Here is an 18463-nt window from a genome sequence, read left to right as displayed (position 1 = left end):
TTAAAGCGTTCTCTCCTCACGCCGAAGGCCCGGGTTCGATTCCCCTCATGGGTACAATGTGTGAAGCCCATTTCTGGTGTCCCCCGTTGTGATATTGCTGGAATGTTGCTAAAATATTGCGTACTCACTCACTCGTCAGGCACTTCGTGTATGTAGACTGAAACTGAGGTTGAAAAGGCAAGACTGGGGCAGTATACACAGAGATGATGTCAGGATTCTTTCGACAGACCCAGTGGTCGCGCAAGGGTCTACAGGCGTCCATGGGACGTCTCGCTCAACGTCGACATTTACGGGTGGGAATGTAATGGGACGACACAACTGATCAGTTGATATTGCAATATCAATGGTGTACGCTACCGAGACGACATCGTCCGACATCATGTTAACTTTTCTGAGTAAATGTAACGACGTTCGTCACGTCCACGTGTCTATCGTGGAGCACGATCCATGTGTAACAGACATTGTTTAGGCTGCATAACATAGCGGTACTGCCCCAGTCCGCTATTTCTCCAGACATCTCCTCATCAGCAATAGACTGGTAGACGCTTACGACAGGACCAGAACCATTAAATAATGCTAGCTCAGTGGTGAAGATGTTAAGTACACCACCCATAACGCAGTTCTCAATCATATTTGGTCGTCAGTGTTCTGCCTGTATCCACGCAAAGGTGAGTGAGTATGGTTTTACCCCGCTTTTAGCAATATTCCAGCAATATCACGGCGGGGGACACCAGAAATGGGCTTTACACATTGTACCCATGCGGGGAATCGAACGGAGTCTTCAGCGTGGCGAGCGAACGCTTTAACCATTAGGCTACCCCACCGGCCATATCAACGCAAAAGGTTTTGTTTTTATTGGAGTCGTGTCGCCACCCTTTTAAGGCATGTATCTCTGTCTCCTGATATCAGATGTGGGTTTTGTCAGTGAAATTATTATGATAACACATCGATCTAAAGAATGACCATATCTTATGTAGCTATTTTAATTAGCATAGCACTTGAACCGATATATGCGCAGCACATGCTGAAGAAACACTATATTCAGCGTATATCAAGCATTCGGTGATACGTCAGGATGTAAAGTGTAATTAAATATCACTCATATCCCATTAGTCGCCATTTACGACAAGCTGGGATTGCTGAAGACCACTTCTAACCCGAATCTTCAGGGGTGCACTTGAATCTATTACACTCAAGCACACACGCAAGAAAACAAATTAGACGCTCGATACGTCGCAGTGTAATAAATTATTGTTTAATTCTAAGACAATAAAAAGAAACCAACAAAAAACAGGTCGTGTATGTAACCTTCTAGTCTTACATCGGTTGTGGAATTTAAGTACATAAAATATGTTAATACAAAAACAATTCTGATACATATATGCTAGTTAAGGCAGTCCCACGCACGCACACACACTCACAATGTACTTATATCTTTTTTTATTACATTGTGGACAGTGATTTTGAATGTTTGGTGAGAATAAGATATTTTTAGTTTCTAAACAGACAGATTAAACGTGAGATTTTTATTGCTTGTTTCTTATGTACAGCGACCATGTCAGGTGCTATTTGCATGGTCAAAGGGGAGATAAGTCTCAACATAAGGGTTATTTGCCCTTGTCTGTGAGTCTGCGCACATTTCAAGGAAGTGAGGCAGTTTCCGTCTGGAGAGCTACAGGTCGCCAAAGACGGAAAGTATTCGCAACAATTGTAGTTGGAACGAGATTGTCAACTTTCTTTGATGGTAACTTATCAGTAGCTTATAGATAAGACTGTAGTAATTTTTCAGTGTACATGTTTTATTGTTCAACAGTAAAGGTGCCTTTGTTTACCATGTTGACACTTGCGAGTCCAAATTTTGAACGTCAATCAACATGTCTTTAACTATTTTCCTAAAAGCGAGGGACCTGTTGTGATTTTGTATTTCAGTGAGTGTGAACACAAATGATAAATATAACTATTCTCAGTATGAATGGTATGACTATTCAACAAGCTGACGTCAACATATTCAGTGGTGACTGTCAAACTGTCAGGTCGTCACGACACAAACACCGGGTGGTTTTAGCCGAAACATAACCAGAAGCTGTCCACACCATACCTCTTGTCATTTATCATACAGCTTATTTTGTTCTGTCCTGGGTCCTTGTATCTTAGCAGTGAACACGGCTGTTTCAGTTGATTAGACTGAGATTTTCGCTAGATTGCATTATCATGCATGCTCTTGAAAATTTGCCAACAGTTTTTATTAAAGATTGGAGATAACCTACCCTGACCCTGACCCTAACACAAGTGTCCCTAAGGTTCGAGGAGACATGAGAGATCCATGAAGTAATACCGAAAGGTTTTACTTGAGATTTAACTACTTGAGATATTTTACTATATTTATTTGGTGGCAAACAGGGTCTATAATTGTGCAATAGCTAATTTATGGATTTATCACTCTTTGAATAAGAGTGAGTGAGTGAGTTAGTTTTTTACGCTGCAATCAGCAATATTCCAGCTGTATGGCGGCAGTCTGTAAATAATCAAGTCTGAACCAGACAATCCAGTGATCAACAGCATGAGCATGGATCTGCGCAATTGGGAACCGATGACATGTGTCAACCAAGTCAGCGATCCTGACCACCCGATCCCATCTTTGAATAAGAACTGAGGACAGATAAATATTCTCATAAAATACTGACATCTGTGTACTTGTCAGGCACCAACACTGCGAAAAACAGCACCACAAAGAGTACTTACTGAATATCATTATATATACAAGTCAAGCTCCAAGGACTGAGGTTTACTGAAAACAAATGTACACATAATGTACACATAAAAGCCACATTGTACTTTAAGATTTCTATTATTTGAAGAGCTTCTTGTATGAAAACATTCACTGGTTTCTAGGTAGAAATGACTTACTTTGTGTTTAACACATATGTGTAATAAATATAGTGTAACAGTAGTATGAAGACAGTGCTGTTTTCACCAAGTGAAGGTTCTGTTTTTACTATGTTGATGAGCCACTTTTGCTAATATGGTGCAGTTATTCTTGATACTATTTTCTCTATAATATGAGTTGTATGCTTCCCTCGAGGGTAATACTCTGTGCACTGCATGCGTCATATTATAGCGTCTTATGATTACTAGCGATACAGCTTCTCAGTGGAGAAATTGGCAGTTACTGTGATAGCGGATAATATTTTTTCCAGTTGTCACCCTCCTGGGAGGGGGTGACATGGAAACTTGTAATTAAAGTATTTTACATGAAGGTAAGATAAAGTGCACTGCACACTTGTAAAGTTTAAGCTCAAATTATGGTAGATGTTTTCGGTGTGCAGAATGAAAATATGAGTTTCAGGATGTTATCATGGTTATTAATTTTGAAGAAAAATGTCCATGTTTGATAGTGTGCCACTTATCTCAGCACCTGATAACATTCCAAATGTCTATCACAGCTGGGTGTCAGCTGCATATGTAAATTAATGATCATTTTATTATAAACATTCGACCAGTTTCCACACATCACAATTCAAGTTTCATATCAAACAAGGAAATCAAACCATAATTAAATTAGGTCAGGGCTAAACTTCCTGTTTGAGCAATGTTATGTCATTAGAAATCTTGATTGTTTTGGTTGACTATTTAATGCTACACTCAGCAATGTTCCAGATATATGGCGGTGGTCTCTAAATATTCGAGTTTGAACCAGATAATTCAGTGATCGACAGCATGAGCATCTATCTACACAGTTGGGATACAATAATGTGTCAACCAAGTCAGCGAGCCTGATACAGCTGTGTATCGTGGCCTAAGTGGCAAGACGATATATCCCGATACTAGTTTAATGAGGCGAGACGATATATAATGAAAGTATTGGCAAGGAACCTGCGAGACGATTATCATCACGATACAGTGATGGCGATACGATACGTATCCCGATACTTTACAATTCTAAAAACAGGACGTATATGATAAATAAAATGACTGAATCTTTATTTGTTATTCAGCAGAACATGTGTTACATTCACACACACTTAAAAGGCTGTTTATGTAATAAAGTTTCAGCATTTAATACAATCAAACATATTCAGTATACCTTGCTCTAGGTTTCCCTTGGAAGGTTGTGTTTCTGCACCAATGCTTTCACAGACAATTTATACAGTAATTTATACCAGAATCACTGCAAAAAACTCATAAGTATGCTTTCTAAATTTTATCTTCTCTTTCTTAACAAAGCTAAAACATCGTTCATAGTTGTTAATAAATGGTGTTATTTGTCAAACAACTAAAACAAGTTTCAATTACTTAAAGACAAGTCTTTACAGTTCATAGAGATTGTTCACATGCTTTCACTGATACACTAACTCCTTTGTTCATGTAACAAAGATGGCAGACACAAACAAATTCCTTTTAGGTTCAGTTTGTTTTTAAAATTCAGAAAAATTTCAAAGAGACTCCCTTCCTAATCCTTATGCAATACTCCCTACAACTTTAAGTAATATTTAAGTAGTATCTGGATATATCGGCTCTTGTGGCGATACATCGATGTATCATGGACCCTCGCGATATAAATATCCTGATATATTGCCTAAATGTGTTTTGTATCAATGCACTCGTATCGCGTAGTTGACGATGCAAACATCGATACTATCGATGAATCGTTACACCACTAGAGCCTAACTACCCAATCCTGTCAGTTGCCTCTTATGACAAGCATGGGTTACTGAAGATCAATTCTAAGTTCTAACCCGAACCATGGGTATTAACATCGTAAGGCCACAGTGGTCAAAATCGGAGTGACAGAGTCCCACAAGTAGACATGATCATCTGTTTAGTATGTTGTAGCTCCCTTTGACTACAACATAAACCCATTCTCCATCAACAAGATAAACAGTTTGTGTCCGAAGTGATGTCATCATCACCAGCTATCTTATCACTAAACTTAGCTTGATTTCTCTTATCATGCTGTGGAGTGTAGCTTGATAGCTCACTGTTGTGTTGTTGGCATTATCTTCAAACCAAAGTTTTAGTTGCAAATTAATCCTTGGTAGTTATTATTTTAGAATTGTGACTATCATAAAGAGAAGATAGACCCATATAAAGCCTTGAACATGTTTAAGAAGGAATTTGTAGATGAAATAATTCTTATTTAGGACATTAATCATTAAAGAAAACAGACAATAAAAAAGAAATTATGTCATCATTTTGGGATTAATTTGACCTGCTTAGAGGGGTATTCAATCCCAAGTCTGAATTGTCCTTAAAATATTTAAAATTAGAGTGGAAAGTTTTGTTGGTATATATACTGTCGTTTTAGCTTTGCAGATGTGACTTCCATTTCAACAATAACAAGTCCATTAACATTAAGATGAGACTGATGTATAGGTTGATGAATGAAGTATTAAGTACCCCTGAATCTAGCTGGTTGTCTGCTGGTTAAATCAAACCTATTCTTTCTTTAAATGTATTTGCCACTGATTTGATTCCCCGCATGGGTACACAGGGGTGGAAATAACTTTAAAATTGCTAGTGTACTCCGGTACAGTGGCACATGTAAAATCACTTGCCCCGACAATTTTTCCACTATACCGGCCATTTTCTAGTTGATTTTTTAAATAAACACATAATTTACATTGGAAAGTCAACTGGACGCCGGTACTGTGTGATATACAAATTTGCTTGTCCGACAGAAAAAAACCACTGGACTCGGACGTCGGGCAATGGGTTATTTCCACCCCTGGGACGTGTGCTTGTATCTGGTGTCACCACCCATATGTCATTCTCTTCCCACAGAGGTTACTCCTGTCATATCTTCCTACGTAACCTCTGTTCTAATACGGCCCTTTCATGGTGTGAGCGTTCAAGACTCGTGATTGGAGGCAATCAGATTTAGTTGTGCAATCAGCGACGTTGTTTCAAAAGTGATCATTCGTAAGGCCTCGGTAATTTCCGTATGCTTCGAGAAAACTAAACCTCTTCCCCTGCGCGATGCGCAAACGTTTCTTCTAGACAGAACTCAGTCATGTTATGGGAGATCAGTGGCGTCTCCATCGCCCTCGTTGACAACGGACAAGCTAGCCATTAAATGTCTTGTGTGTAACATCAACACAAGTCCCCGGCAGATGGGGGAAATTTGTGTTAGTCAAGTTGAATCTAGGTCGATGTAACACGTGTTCTGATTGGATAGAAAGAAGGGAGATCATTCGTGTTGCGATCTTTTGCCGCTAGGGGATTTTACGAGAACCGGGAAATATGGCCGTATTAGAACAGAGGTTCGTAGGAAGATATGACAAGTAACCTCTGTGGGAAGAGAATGCCCATATGTCTGTATTGACAAATAAATTGTGTTGGTAATGAATTACAAAGGGAAGCATCTGTTGTGAATGAAAGTCTGTTTAGATTTTAACTTAAACCATCAAGATAATCCCAAAACTGCATATGATTTTTGTCCCAATATACTAGTCCTATTCCTAAGTAAAATATTGAAAGTCGTATCATTTGAAAAGTGTGTTTTGGTATTGTGGTATACCAGTATTAGTGACAGTCATACTGGCTGTGATATTGCTGAAATATGCCAGAAGGTGGTGTAACACGATGCTCATTCACCTGTTCATTTTCTAAGTGTTCTAGGCATGATATGAAGGTAATGCTTGGTGTATGTTACAGGCGAGATGGGTTACGAGGTGGTGCGGTTCGAGGGAGATGTAGACGAGGAGCTGATCTGCCCCATCTGCAGCGGAGTGTTGGAGGAACCCCTGCAGGTAGCACTACAGCAGTACATGTTGGATATAGTTTACTATTCCATGAGGGGCAGTGGGGTATCCTTGTGGTTAAAGCGTTCGCTCGTCATGTCGAAGACCCGGGTTCGATTTCCCTCATGGGTACAATGTGTGAAGCCCATTTCTGGTGTCTGCAGCTGTGATATTACTGGAATATTGCTAAAAGCGGCGTAAAACTCAAGTCAGTCAGTCAGTCAGTCCATGGTTTAAGATGTAAAAAATGTTTGTATATGGACTGTGTAGTATTACCCATTACAGTAAAATACATTGAATTATCATGAAACAGACCTCCTATTATCAGAAATTTGTGGGCCGCTGCAAAAGATATTGGACTGCTCAACCTTAATGACGGGCCACTATCAGTTCTGTTGTCAAGTGATGTCATAGTGGGTGTGTTGGCTTACGGTTCATTCGACTTTGGCTTTGGACTGGCAGATATTCTGGGGCAAACAAGTCAAAGCAACCCAAATTCCCGCTTTAGCGGTAATATTGGCTTTCTTGCTGGTGCTAACCTTAACAATTGTACTATTAATGTTGTTGTTGGACCAAGACCGAACACTGAAAACTGACGTTGTGTCTGACATAGTTTGACATGTTGCAGGCCATGGTCTTGGCAAAGGTCAAGGTCGAATTGTTCGATGACGTAATTGCATTCGGTCAGTCAACCCCGTCAGAAGTTGGTTTCGAGTAAACTTACAGTCAAATTCCTTTATTGTTTCCTTTTCTTTTCAAAACAAATTCCATGTATTTTAGCAATAATAACGGTAATGCTATTTTTGAGGGCATTATCATTTGCAGAACCCCTCGATCTTTTTCAACTGTCCTCCTTCGTCGTGCAGTTAAAGAACCACTAAACTTTGTTTTTTGTTACTCTTTTAACCATTACATATGAAAGATTTGTGGTTAGTCTTATGCGGAACACCAAATTTATTCTTTAAAAACGTGTGGTTAATTAATACCGAGCGATTAAAAGTGGCCAAAAAGTCGCCTGCTTCCCTCTGCCATATAAAACCACAAACAGGTTACGTAACTCTGTCGCCAGAGCACTGCAGTGGCGTCATATGAGGAATGATTTTCAGTTAGTTGTATAGAAAGTGTGTAGCACGCTCATCATTTGATGATTTCTATTATGAACGGCGACATGCCGAATCGTTGCTTTGTTGTCAATTGCTCCTAGGGGTCGGGTGATGGTGTCACCATGCACAGATTTCCACAGGACCCCGCAGTTCGTGCTAAATGGGTTATGTTTGTGAGTGCGAAGCGAGTGTTGTGGAAGCCTGAAATGATATCTTACTTGTGTTCAGATCGCTTCACGGAAGTTAAAGAATCAAAACTACTTACTAGTTATAGTAAAATATGTATATGATTGATGACCATAAAGATTTTCCATAACACAACTTGTAACATAACGATTTCTTCCTCGGAAGTGAGGTTGTGGTCGAAGTAACAATAATATTTAAAGTTCTTCAACAGAGCTTGGTATTTACAAAATTAATTCACTGAACGTTTTTACTCCAAAGTGTTTCACTCTACTCACTCTTTCACTTATGGTATAGGCCAAAATAATTTTACTAGAGTTACACACTATGATTAAGTAAGTATTGAACACCACTCAAAACCTGGATAACAAGACTTCATTCTCTTGGTTTGAAACCGCTTCCGTGGTGTAGTGGTAAGAGCGTCCGCCCGGAGAGCAGAATTTCGCGGGTTCGATCCCCGACCACGTCATACCAAAAGACGTTAAAATATGTTGGTCCCTGCCTGGCGCTCAGCATTAATGGGTACGACAAGGACTGGTCGGCTCAGAGTCAGTTTACTGTGTCTGAGTGGGGTATTCATGCTTCACTGCGGCATGGTATCTCAGTGGGCTAGCACTATAAAACCAGCTTCAGTCTGGGCTAGTACAAGCTGATACACATACACGCGCATGCAGGTCGTCATATGAGCGAGATCCGTGAAGATCCGGGGTAATAGGTCTTCAGCAACCCATGTGCTTGCCATAAAAGGCGACTATGCTTGTCGTAAGAGGCGACTTAACGGGATCGGGTTGTCAGTTTCGCTGACTTGGTTGACACATGTCATCGGTTCCCCATTGCGCAAATCGATGCTCATGCTGTTGATCACTGGATTGTCTGGTCCAGACTCGATTATTTACAGACCGCTGCCATATACCTGGAATATTGCTGAGTGCGGCGTAAAACTAAACTCACTCACTCACTCACTCATATGAGTGAAATATTCTCAAGCACAACGTTAATCCCAATTTCACCTCACCTCACCTCTTGGTTTGGTATACATGGTCTAACACTGTTGTGCCAGGTCCTTGGTGATTTATTATCCAGAATGATATACAGCATTTTTAAGTATTACCAGGTTAAATTAATTTATGGAGATTACTGAATGTCACAAACTGCAATGTGAATATGTTCCAGGCACCACAATGTGAACACGCGTTCTGTGCTGGCTGCATTCACGAATGGCTGACCCGCCAGCCCACCTGCCCTGTTGACCGAAGTCCGATCACATCCAACCAGCTGAAGCAGGTGCCCCGGATACTGCGCAACCTGCTGTCGCGGCTGCACATCAAGTGCGACAATGCCAGCTATGGCTGCATGGCGGTGATCAAGCTGGACCTGCTACAGAACCATGTGCAGGAGTGTGAGCACAACCCCAAGAAGCCTGTGCACTGTGAGCAGGGATGTGGACTTATCATCCCTAAAGATGAACTCAAGGTGAGACACGTCTTTTCTTAATGTTACAGCTGGGATGGAGGGACAGCATAGTTTATAAAGCCTATAAAGTCTTCACTGGGGTATGGGCTCAGTTCTCATCATGGGTACGCGTGCAGGTCCGGGTTAGAATTGATCTTCAGTAACCCATGCTTGTCGTAAGAGGCGACTAACGGGATTGGGTGGTCAGGCTCACTAACTTGGTTGACACATGTCATCGGTTCCCAATTGCGCAGATCCATGCTCATGCTGTTGATCACTGGATTGTCTGGTCCAGACTGGTTTATTTACTGACCGCCGCCATATAGCTGGAATATTGCTGAGTGCGGCGTAAAACTAAACTCACTCACTCACTGTCATCATGGGTTCAGTATGTTGAATGGGTATGTGGTTATATTCTTCTCCGTCACTCGCTTTCTTGTTTGCTCACCCACCCGCTTGCCCACTCAGAGGTGAATACAATATGTTGGCAAGGGACCTGTCTTAAACTGCTATGTACTTCTATAAACCTCTTACACTGCTCACAGCATTCCAAGTTCTTTTGAAAACCGCATGCCTATGGCATAGTACTTTGATTAGTGATCAGCCTGTGTTTACTTTCCTCAGACTCAATTATAGGCCATCAAAATATCGCATGAATTGAGGGGACACTCTTCAGTGTTTGGTTCATGTCATTCTCTGTGTTTTGTGCGCAGGACCACAATTGCACTCGAGAGTTGCGCAATATTGTGATGCAGCTGCAGCAGAAGATGCAAGAGATGCAGTCGAGAGAACGCTGAACAGAAACTGGCCCTGAATGAACAAAAACGAGAAATACAACTCTTAAAAGTAAGGTTCAACATATTGTGGAATATTAGTTAACAAGCGAAACTCATATGTGTGGCCAAGACTTCTAAGATGCCAAAATTTCCTGTGTAGAGTTACTTCCCTTGGGTACACCAGGAGCTTATGATTGTTTGTGCATATTTGTTGTCTTGATTTTTGTGCTTCAGGGCGTTAATGATGATAACAATACATTCTTACAGGAGTACATGAGATCTATGCGTGTGTCTAACCCACGGATGAGAGAAATTCAGGCAACCATGGAGAATGAAGATGTCATCAGGTAAGTTGCCAATGAAATTCTCAATCATAAATTTCACACTTTACATTTATAACATGACAGAAGACAGTAAATGGGTATAACACTGCCAAGTTTCTTAATAATAGTAGTCAGTATGTATTCTTGATGTTTAGGCAGCTATGAATACACAATGGCATTTAGAGTGTGATCAAATGTGACACACTGAGAAAATGTAATCCCAAATATAGCATGTGTTACATTTGATCACTTTCTAAAATGGCATTGTGTATTCTTAGCTTTTGGTCGTGGGAGCAGTGCCAATTTACACTCGTCAGATGGGTACATAAAGCCTGTTGTCAAGACTACCAGTTGTCTGATTTCAATTTTTGTGGAAGCTGCTGTGGCTGAGTTTGTGAGACGGCTTACTTTGTTTGTTGGCGACTAGGTGCCTGACTCTGAGAGTGTGGGTTCGAATCCCAGATGGGACTCAACCCAACAAAAGTACAAGAATCTGTACTTTACTGAGAAAGTGTAACATGTATTACATTAGGCAGCTAGGTGGAATATTCCATCAAGTTACCATTCTAAGAAAGGAATGCAACCATTTCTCATTCCTCAATGATGTTAAGTGGTGTTCCAGCCTGACCAGCTCAGACCAATATTGCACATTGTTTTATAAATGAGTCTGCCCTAAGTATTGCAATTTTTGGAAATGGTAATTTTTAATATGGAATTCAGTGGAATAAAATTACTTTGACTGCATTTTAGTTGTGATAACTTTTCTCCCACATGTTGTATTTGGAAATTAACCTCAAATTGATCCTGGTAATATTTTACTTTGTGACCTGCATCTTGAACTGAGTCAGAAATTCTTAGAAAGAAGATAAAGCATTAGGGACCAATGTCTTGTAATTGTGGCTATAGTAGACAGTTAACACTTGCTGTATGTAATGATGAGGCGTAAGTGGTCGAGTCATCCAAGGGGCTGCTGTTCTCTGTGCAGAGTTACGTCCCTTGGGATGCCAATCTATTGTTTGCCCCGACTGCCAGCGCGACAACTGTGTTTATGGGTTTTACCACATTTCAGTGTTTCTGTTATCCGGTATATACCAGACTTTGACCGGTACAAAGTTAGAATGTCCGGTAATTTCAAAGGCTGCCGGTCATTGTGTGTGGCAAATTTTAAAATCAATTTTCTAATTACCTGTGTCAGTTTTATTTCTCCTCGAAAAAGATTACGTTTTCACAGTGACTTCGAGGTGTTGTCAAATAAAAGATAGCAGTTTGGGGAAACCCCAGGCAAAAATAGCGGCATTGACGCATTGTGATAACCTCTACATTTCTGATTGGTTGTTATGGTGCAAGGTCTCACGCAAAATGAAAAGCGTGATCTCTTGGTCTGTAGAATTTACAAATGACCGGTATGAGACGGTCACAATGTCCAGCTCTAAAAAATGTGAAACAATTTCTAAACTGTTCTCACCATGTATTGTGCAACATTTCAGGTGGGTTGGGAGCTTACAGGCTGCCAGGGTGACGCGTTGGGGGGGAATGATATCTACCCCCGATGCGGTGCTACAAGCTGTCATCAAGAGGGCGTTGATCGACAGTGGTTGCCCCACACATATAGTCAATGAGCTGATGGAGAATGCCCACGAGAGGAGGTGGCCCACGGGTCTCAGTACTCTAGAAACGCGGCAGTTAAACAGAAGGCAGTATGAAAATTATATTACAAAGAGAATCCCAGGTAAGTACTTCACATATCACAAAATTTTCAAGCGTGCTTTGTTGTGTATAGGATATGGTATTTGTTTGGTACAAATTATTTATAACTTTAGAAAAGGATTTTATGACACTTCATTCCTTAATCAATTTATCAACTCTTCACTCAGGAAGCAGGCATACCATGCACTGACTTTGCAAGATACAACTGAGTGCAGATTATTTTCCATAAAATGATTGACTATTTATCGGATATCTTACTATCAAATTTGAATGAAACATTTGAATATAACATTTACACAAGGCCATCGAAATCTGACACTCTGCCCTATCTAACTTTGTTTCCTTCTGTTCCAATACAAACAAGATTTTGTCTGTACATGTTTTGTCCAAATGTGATAATGTGCTGGCTGTGACATAGCATCTCTATGTTTGTGCAGGGAAGCAGGCAGTGGTGGTAATGGCCTGTGAGAACCAACATATGCCAGAGGACCTTATAATGGAGCCGGGGCTAGTCATGATCTTTGCTCATGGAGTAGAATGACTCCAGGGTATGATATAGCTTTAATCAAGGTACGTGAAACAGCAATCATTGGTTAGAGATGGATTCTTGTCATTTTAATTAGTATTAAACTTGAATATTCTGGAAAAACATCTTAAAATGACATGGTTATTTTCTCTCTTTGAGTCTACTGATCATAATCAAAAAGCTCATCCATAGGCCTTGAGCATTTCACAGACATAGAAATGTTTACTTATATATTTAACTAAGTGTCACCTTTCTTGTATGAAGAACATTTCTAAGGCAATATTTTTCATTTGTGAAATTTGAAACACTGAAATAGCATATAAATGTGCTTATCATTACCTGAGATTATTGTTGAGATAATTCATTATGAGTAAGTCTTTCTGAAAAGCAAACTTATCACTGAGGTGACAGTAAGTCCAATACTTAAACGTTGGCTTACAATGATCAAAGGGCTGAGATCACTTTATGGAACTGGGCTCTGATAGAGATGGAACACAATTCTTGAATATGTCATGCAAACATAATAGTGAAATAACCTTTGTTTTCAGATATTTAAGGGAAGAACCACATCATCTCTGATCTCTGTGATGTACTTCTACCTGTGAAGACAACCGGATGCACACTCGGTCGATGTTCTGACTGCAGGAGGCCAGTCACTAACCGGTTACCAACTCTCGTCCAGTTGGATGTCCTTCACAAGCCCTGCACTCGGTCTACTGTCACGTCTTGGAGTCATCAGTCTCCTGCCTTACAGTCTGCTTGTGCTTTCCATGTGGGAATTCCCAGATGATGTGTTGCATGTAGGTGGCATGATTGTAGCCATCAATTACAGTGTTTACACAGGATACTTACCGATCAAAATATAATGCACTTTCAGTATATTCTGATTTTCTGGATTTCTGAGTTTCAGTTGAAGTTTTTTTATGAATTTAAGCTAAAACATGATAAAACCAAACTTACATATTCGTGTTCATTTTGCAGTTTCTGCTGTAAACTAGTGCTTTTTATGGATTTAATGCATTTCAATGATGGGTATTAGCTTTTTTTTTACAAAATACAAAAGTTAGCTTGTGAATTGTATGTCATAAGTTCAGGTTTGCCTGTGGATTTGGCAATGCTTGTTTCCGTGAATGGGGACGTCTTGGTACCTGGATACAACACACAGTTGATGATGTTACTGATAACTCATCCTCGATAATCTCCAGGGTACACGTTATGATAAATCTCCACTAGTACCTTTGATGCATCTACGGCTCGGCCCGGTAATTGTATTACCTCCCTTTGCTGACTTTTAATCCAATCAGGTGTCTGCGCTGGAAAGTTGAGCGTACCAATCACAAAACTTCTATCATAACTCAATTCTGCTTCTTTTATCTAACCGATTAAACTTGGCAACACAATTGTTGCAGAGGTACCCTGAAAGAGGTGGAAGGAGTTCTTGCATGTATGTTTTTGAGGTTTCAGACCTGTCTATTTGTATGTATTATTTTGGTCCCTAAATCTGAGTCTCACAGCGAGCAAACCTTCGCATCTGTGGCCGCCATCATTTTTGACACTGGCTAGCTTGTTTGTTTTGGCTTACTGTTAGAAGGCGGAGCCAGCAAAGGGAGGTAATACAATTATCAAGGCGAGCCGTAGATGCATCCAGGGTACTAGTGGAGATTTATCGGAACATATACCCTGGAGATTGTCAAGGATGCTGATAACTTTACCCTATGTCATTCTCTCTTTCTACTGCCATCTCAGCATTACGTATGTGATATACTCAATACTGACTTACCAAGCAATCTCTCACATGCACGAGCTGGTCACAGAGAGGGAATCGGGACCCCAATTATGGTTTGCAGCAACTGGCATGCCAGATACCTGTGATCTTGGGTTCGAATCCCCGTTCACTCTAATTATGTTTCTAGGTTTGTCAGCACCATGCTCATGGATAGGGTTTCACCAAAGTGGTGAATGTCTTAGACGTGAATCACTCTAGGCTTCCCCAGTATTAGGCTGACAGTTGATGATGTTACTGGAGTACTGTCGGAAGTGATGTCAATCCAGCTCACTCACTGGTCATATTTGGTTTTATTAGAATAAACTACATGTAATCAGAATTTGAAATAACGATTATCGTTTAAGTTGAACTGGAGCTGGAATGCATTCAAATCCAAATGAATTTTTAAAACTGACATTATCATTAGTAGATTCATCAGTGGCAATAACATTAACTTATGTGCTTAAGGCAATATTACTGTTTTCTTTAGCAGTATGTAACCTGCTTCATTCTGATATTTTTTCATAATACAGAAATAATATGAAGGAATACCCAGTTTCATGGGACTACACAGCTACTGAGAATAATGATCATTATTATTGTGAGCATAGTCCAAACTTTCTCACGGATTGTGGTCTACTATTAACTGTCAGCATCATTTTCTATTTTCTGAAATTATTGTTAGCATGGTAGGGTGGGGTTGGGGTGGGGTGGAAGTGGGGGTGTTGTAGCCTAGTGGTTATTCTAGTGGTTATTCTCAAATCCCCTCATGGGAACAATGTGTGAAGCCGATTTCTGGTGTCCCCTGCTGTGATATAGCTGGAATATTGCTAAAAGCGGCGTAAAACTATACTCACTCACTATTGACTAGACTGACTTGTGAAGGACTTTAGTTCCGACTGCTCTCATTATATATTATCAGTAGTTAAGTAGTAAGATTCTTGTTCAAGGCTTCTATTCATGGGAGTAGAATTCCCTGATTTTGTGTGAGGACATGCCGAGACCCATGTCTTCAAGCAGTGACAGAGTGTGATTACATTGTGCTAGTCCGATCAGGGTTGTGTTTTATTGGTAGCGTTTATTTCATGATTGTGATATGATTTATGCTAGAGGATGTACATACACAAATATTCATGTACACTGTGGATTTTCTGCTGTAAATTAGTGCTTTGTGTGGATTGTAGGACAATAAGACAGGATTAATCTTTCAGCAAGTGAAAGTAGTGCTTTAATGTGTATGTTTCATGACTTTTAGGTTATTGCAAATGTCACTTGTCTTTGTCCACTGGACCAAGAAATCAGTCGAGTACATTCCTGGGGGAATGTTTGTGTTAGGGACCGTTCATTAATTATGGAGAAACATTTTTGGCTGGGTTTGACAAAATTGACTCCTCTGTATTTTTATCTTGTTTTTTTGTCCTTCATTTTAACTGTACTGACCCTTTTCAGGATGTATGGTCGATAGGAATGGGACTTGATGCAACCAAATAAAAACATGACATTTCTTTTGATAACTTCTTTAATGTTTAGCTTATCTTTTCATGGCTGCTTCTTGCATTTTATGATTTTTTCAACATTTTTTGTGTTTTGGTGACACTATCCTGATTGATTTATTCCCACCCTTTTGCCCTTGTCATAGACTGGTCCCTGGCCCTTAAATATGACTAAATGTTTAAAATGTGTACCGGTAATGGATTTGTATCATTTGCAAGCAAACACATCATTCAATACATGGTAATTATCTGTAAGACTGAAAATGTTTGACTGAAGATTTGGTTCCTGTTACACAAGTTCCAGTTCTGACATACATGTCAGGAGTCAGTGTTAGAATATGGGAGTTGAGATTGTCTCCGCACGATGACTACTTTGTGGATCAGGGTTCTTGTGGAATGTTGTAGAGAAGGAACATTTGAGTGCAGTTTTGACAGAAGGATGACCTAGTCTTAGCCTGCTTGGTTCAATATTGTATCATTTGAGTTTAGTTTTGAACAGTTACAGTTTACAATGCATCAATATGTTCACTGTTGCTCGAGAATGAAATGTAGGTGTACTTCAGAAAATGATGAGCTGTCTAGGCCATATTGAATTGTTTTGTCTATATTCTGCTTGGAAATTCAAATATGGCTCAGTATAAGTATTCATCTTTTATAGTTTCATTTGAATACATACTTTGAAAATATGTTCCACTTTGGCGAGAATAATGTGTTTTTTATTTACACACTGAATGTTCAGTGATGAAAAGACGATATCGACAAGTGAATGTGATATTTAACATTTAATCCAAGCAATACATGTACTTTTCAGTTGTTTACTCCTGTCCTGTACGTTTTAGTGTGTTTTACTGTACATTTCTGTCTGTGTAACTTGTGTTGACTTATTTATCTTGTACATATTCCAAATATATATATGTTCATTTTTGTGTGATGTGAGACTGTTTTTTATTATGTTCCATTACCATGTATACAACTTCTTTCATCACATTTACAATTGGATCGGGGAGCCTCGTGGTTAAAACATTCGCTCGTCACACAGAGGACCCGTGTTTGATTCCTCACCTGGGTACAGTGTGTGAAGCCATTTCTGGTGTCCCTAGCCATGATATTGCTGGAATATTAGTAAAAGTGGCGTAAAACTAAACACTCACTCACATTTAAAAGATGTTGAGATGAATAGCGGCAAGATTTGATCGAAAACCTCTTTCTCACATTTTTTCTGTGTAGATTCTAATGAGTGCTTGCTGATGAAGATGTTAGAATCTACACAAAAACAACATTGCTGCCATTTATTACCTATCTAACCAAAAGAACTTGTCCTTGTTTAACATACACATAGGAATAACTGAAGTCCATTTAAGACGAACATTGATTTGCATTTAATAATGTGGTCCACTATACAGGATATGATCTTGTTTACTATTCATCTTCTCAGGGTTTGAAACACTTTTTGCATTGACATACCTTGAATAAATGCGTAGTTTTAGACAGTCAGCTAGGTTTTTATGGTGCAATTCATGACATAATGAAGCCCCAGCCTCAAGTGGTGTTAAACATCAATCAAGAATTACGAAGGAAGTGACACCACAGGTGCCTGTGCGTCGTATTAACAAAAGTCGGTCTTAGCCTTTTGTCAAATAATGAAGTTATGATGAACAGAATAAAATGTCATAGATAGATGGCAAGTATTGTCATGGAGCTACAAGTGTTTCTTAGTCTCAACAGTCCAGCATGATTAATACTTTAAAGGCAGTAACCTAGCGGTGTGATGATTTTTCTTGTGCGGTAGTTTGTCATGTCAAGTTTTTGGCGTGTGAAATGTGTGTTTCACATGAAGATGGTGCACTGTTTTGATTGCTTCACTCAACAAGATGGTGCACTGTTTTGATTGCTTCACTCAACAAGATGGTGCACTGTTTTGATTGCTTCACTCAACAAGATGTTGCACTGTTTTGATTGCTTCACTCAACAAGATGGTGCACTGTTTTGATTGCTTCACTCAACAAGATGGTGCACTGTTTTGATTGCTTCACTCAACAAGATGGTGCACTGTATTGATTGGTTCACTCAACAAGATGGTGCACTGTTTTGATTGCTTCACTCAACAAGATGGTGCACTGTTTTGATTGCTTCACTCAACAAGATGGTGCACTGTTTTGATTGCTTCACTCAACAAGATGGTGCACTGTTTTGATTGCTTCACTCAACAAGATGGTGCACTGTTTTGATTGCTTCACTCAACAAGATGGTGCACTGTTTTGATTGCTTCACTCAACAAGATGGTGCACTGTTTTGATTGCTTCACTCAACAAGATGGTGCACTGTTTTGATTGCTTCACTCAGCAAGATGGTGCACTGTTTTGATTGCTTCACTCAGAAGATGGTGCACTGTTTT

The 18463-nt window shown here is 39.7% G+C and overlaps 1 protein-coding gene and 1 long non-coding RNA gene across 2 annotated transcripts; one reads left to right on the top strand and one right to left on the bottom strand.

Moving 5' to 3' along the window:
• The first annotated feature begins 1633 nt into the window (after nucleotides 1-1633).
• LOC124264721 (E3 ubiquitin-protein ligase NRDP1-like) lies at nucleotides 1634-14118 on the top strand. The gene is given in 9 exon segments (XM_046699496.1): nucleotides 1634-1744; nucleotides 6655-6749; nucleotides 9200-9499; nucleotides 10192-10263; nucleotides 10265-10324; nucleotides 10522-10601; nucleotides 12065-12306; nucleotides 12722-12854; nucleotides 13359-14118. Coding segments are annotated over 7 exon segments (948 nt in total). The 5' UTR covers nucleotides 1634-1744; nucleotides 6655-6659; the 3' UTR covers nucleotides 12826-12854; nucleotides 13359-14118.
• Nucleotides 12412-16399, bottom strand: LOC124264722. Its single transcript, XR_006895225.1, has 3 exons — nucleotides 16295-16399; nucleotides 13652-13657; nucleotides 12412-12422 (listed from the first exon to the last, which is right to left on the bottom strand). It is a non-coding gene; the product is annotated as an uncharacterized LOC124264722 (long non-coding RNA).
• Nucleotides 16400-18463: the final 2064 nt, after the last annotated feature.

This window comes from Haliotis rubra, unplaced genomic scaffold (genome assembly GCF_003918875.1).
Source record: "Haliotis rubra isolate DU_JTF1 unplaced genomic scaffold, ASM391887v1 Scf94, whole genome shotgun sequence".
In the NCBI taxonomy this organism is placed as follows: Eukaryota; Metazoa; Mollusca; class Gastropoda; order Lepetellida; family Haliotidae; genus Haliotis; species Haliotis rubra.
This window is presented reverse-complemented; position numbering and strand designations above follow the sequence as displayed.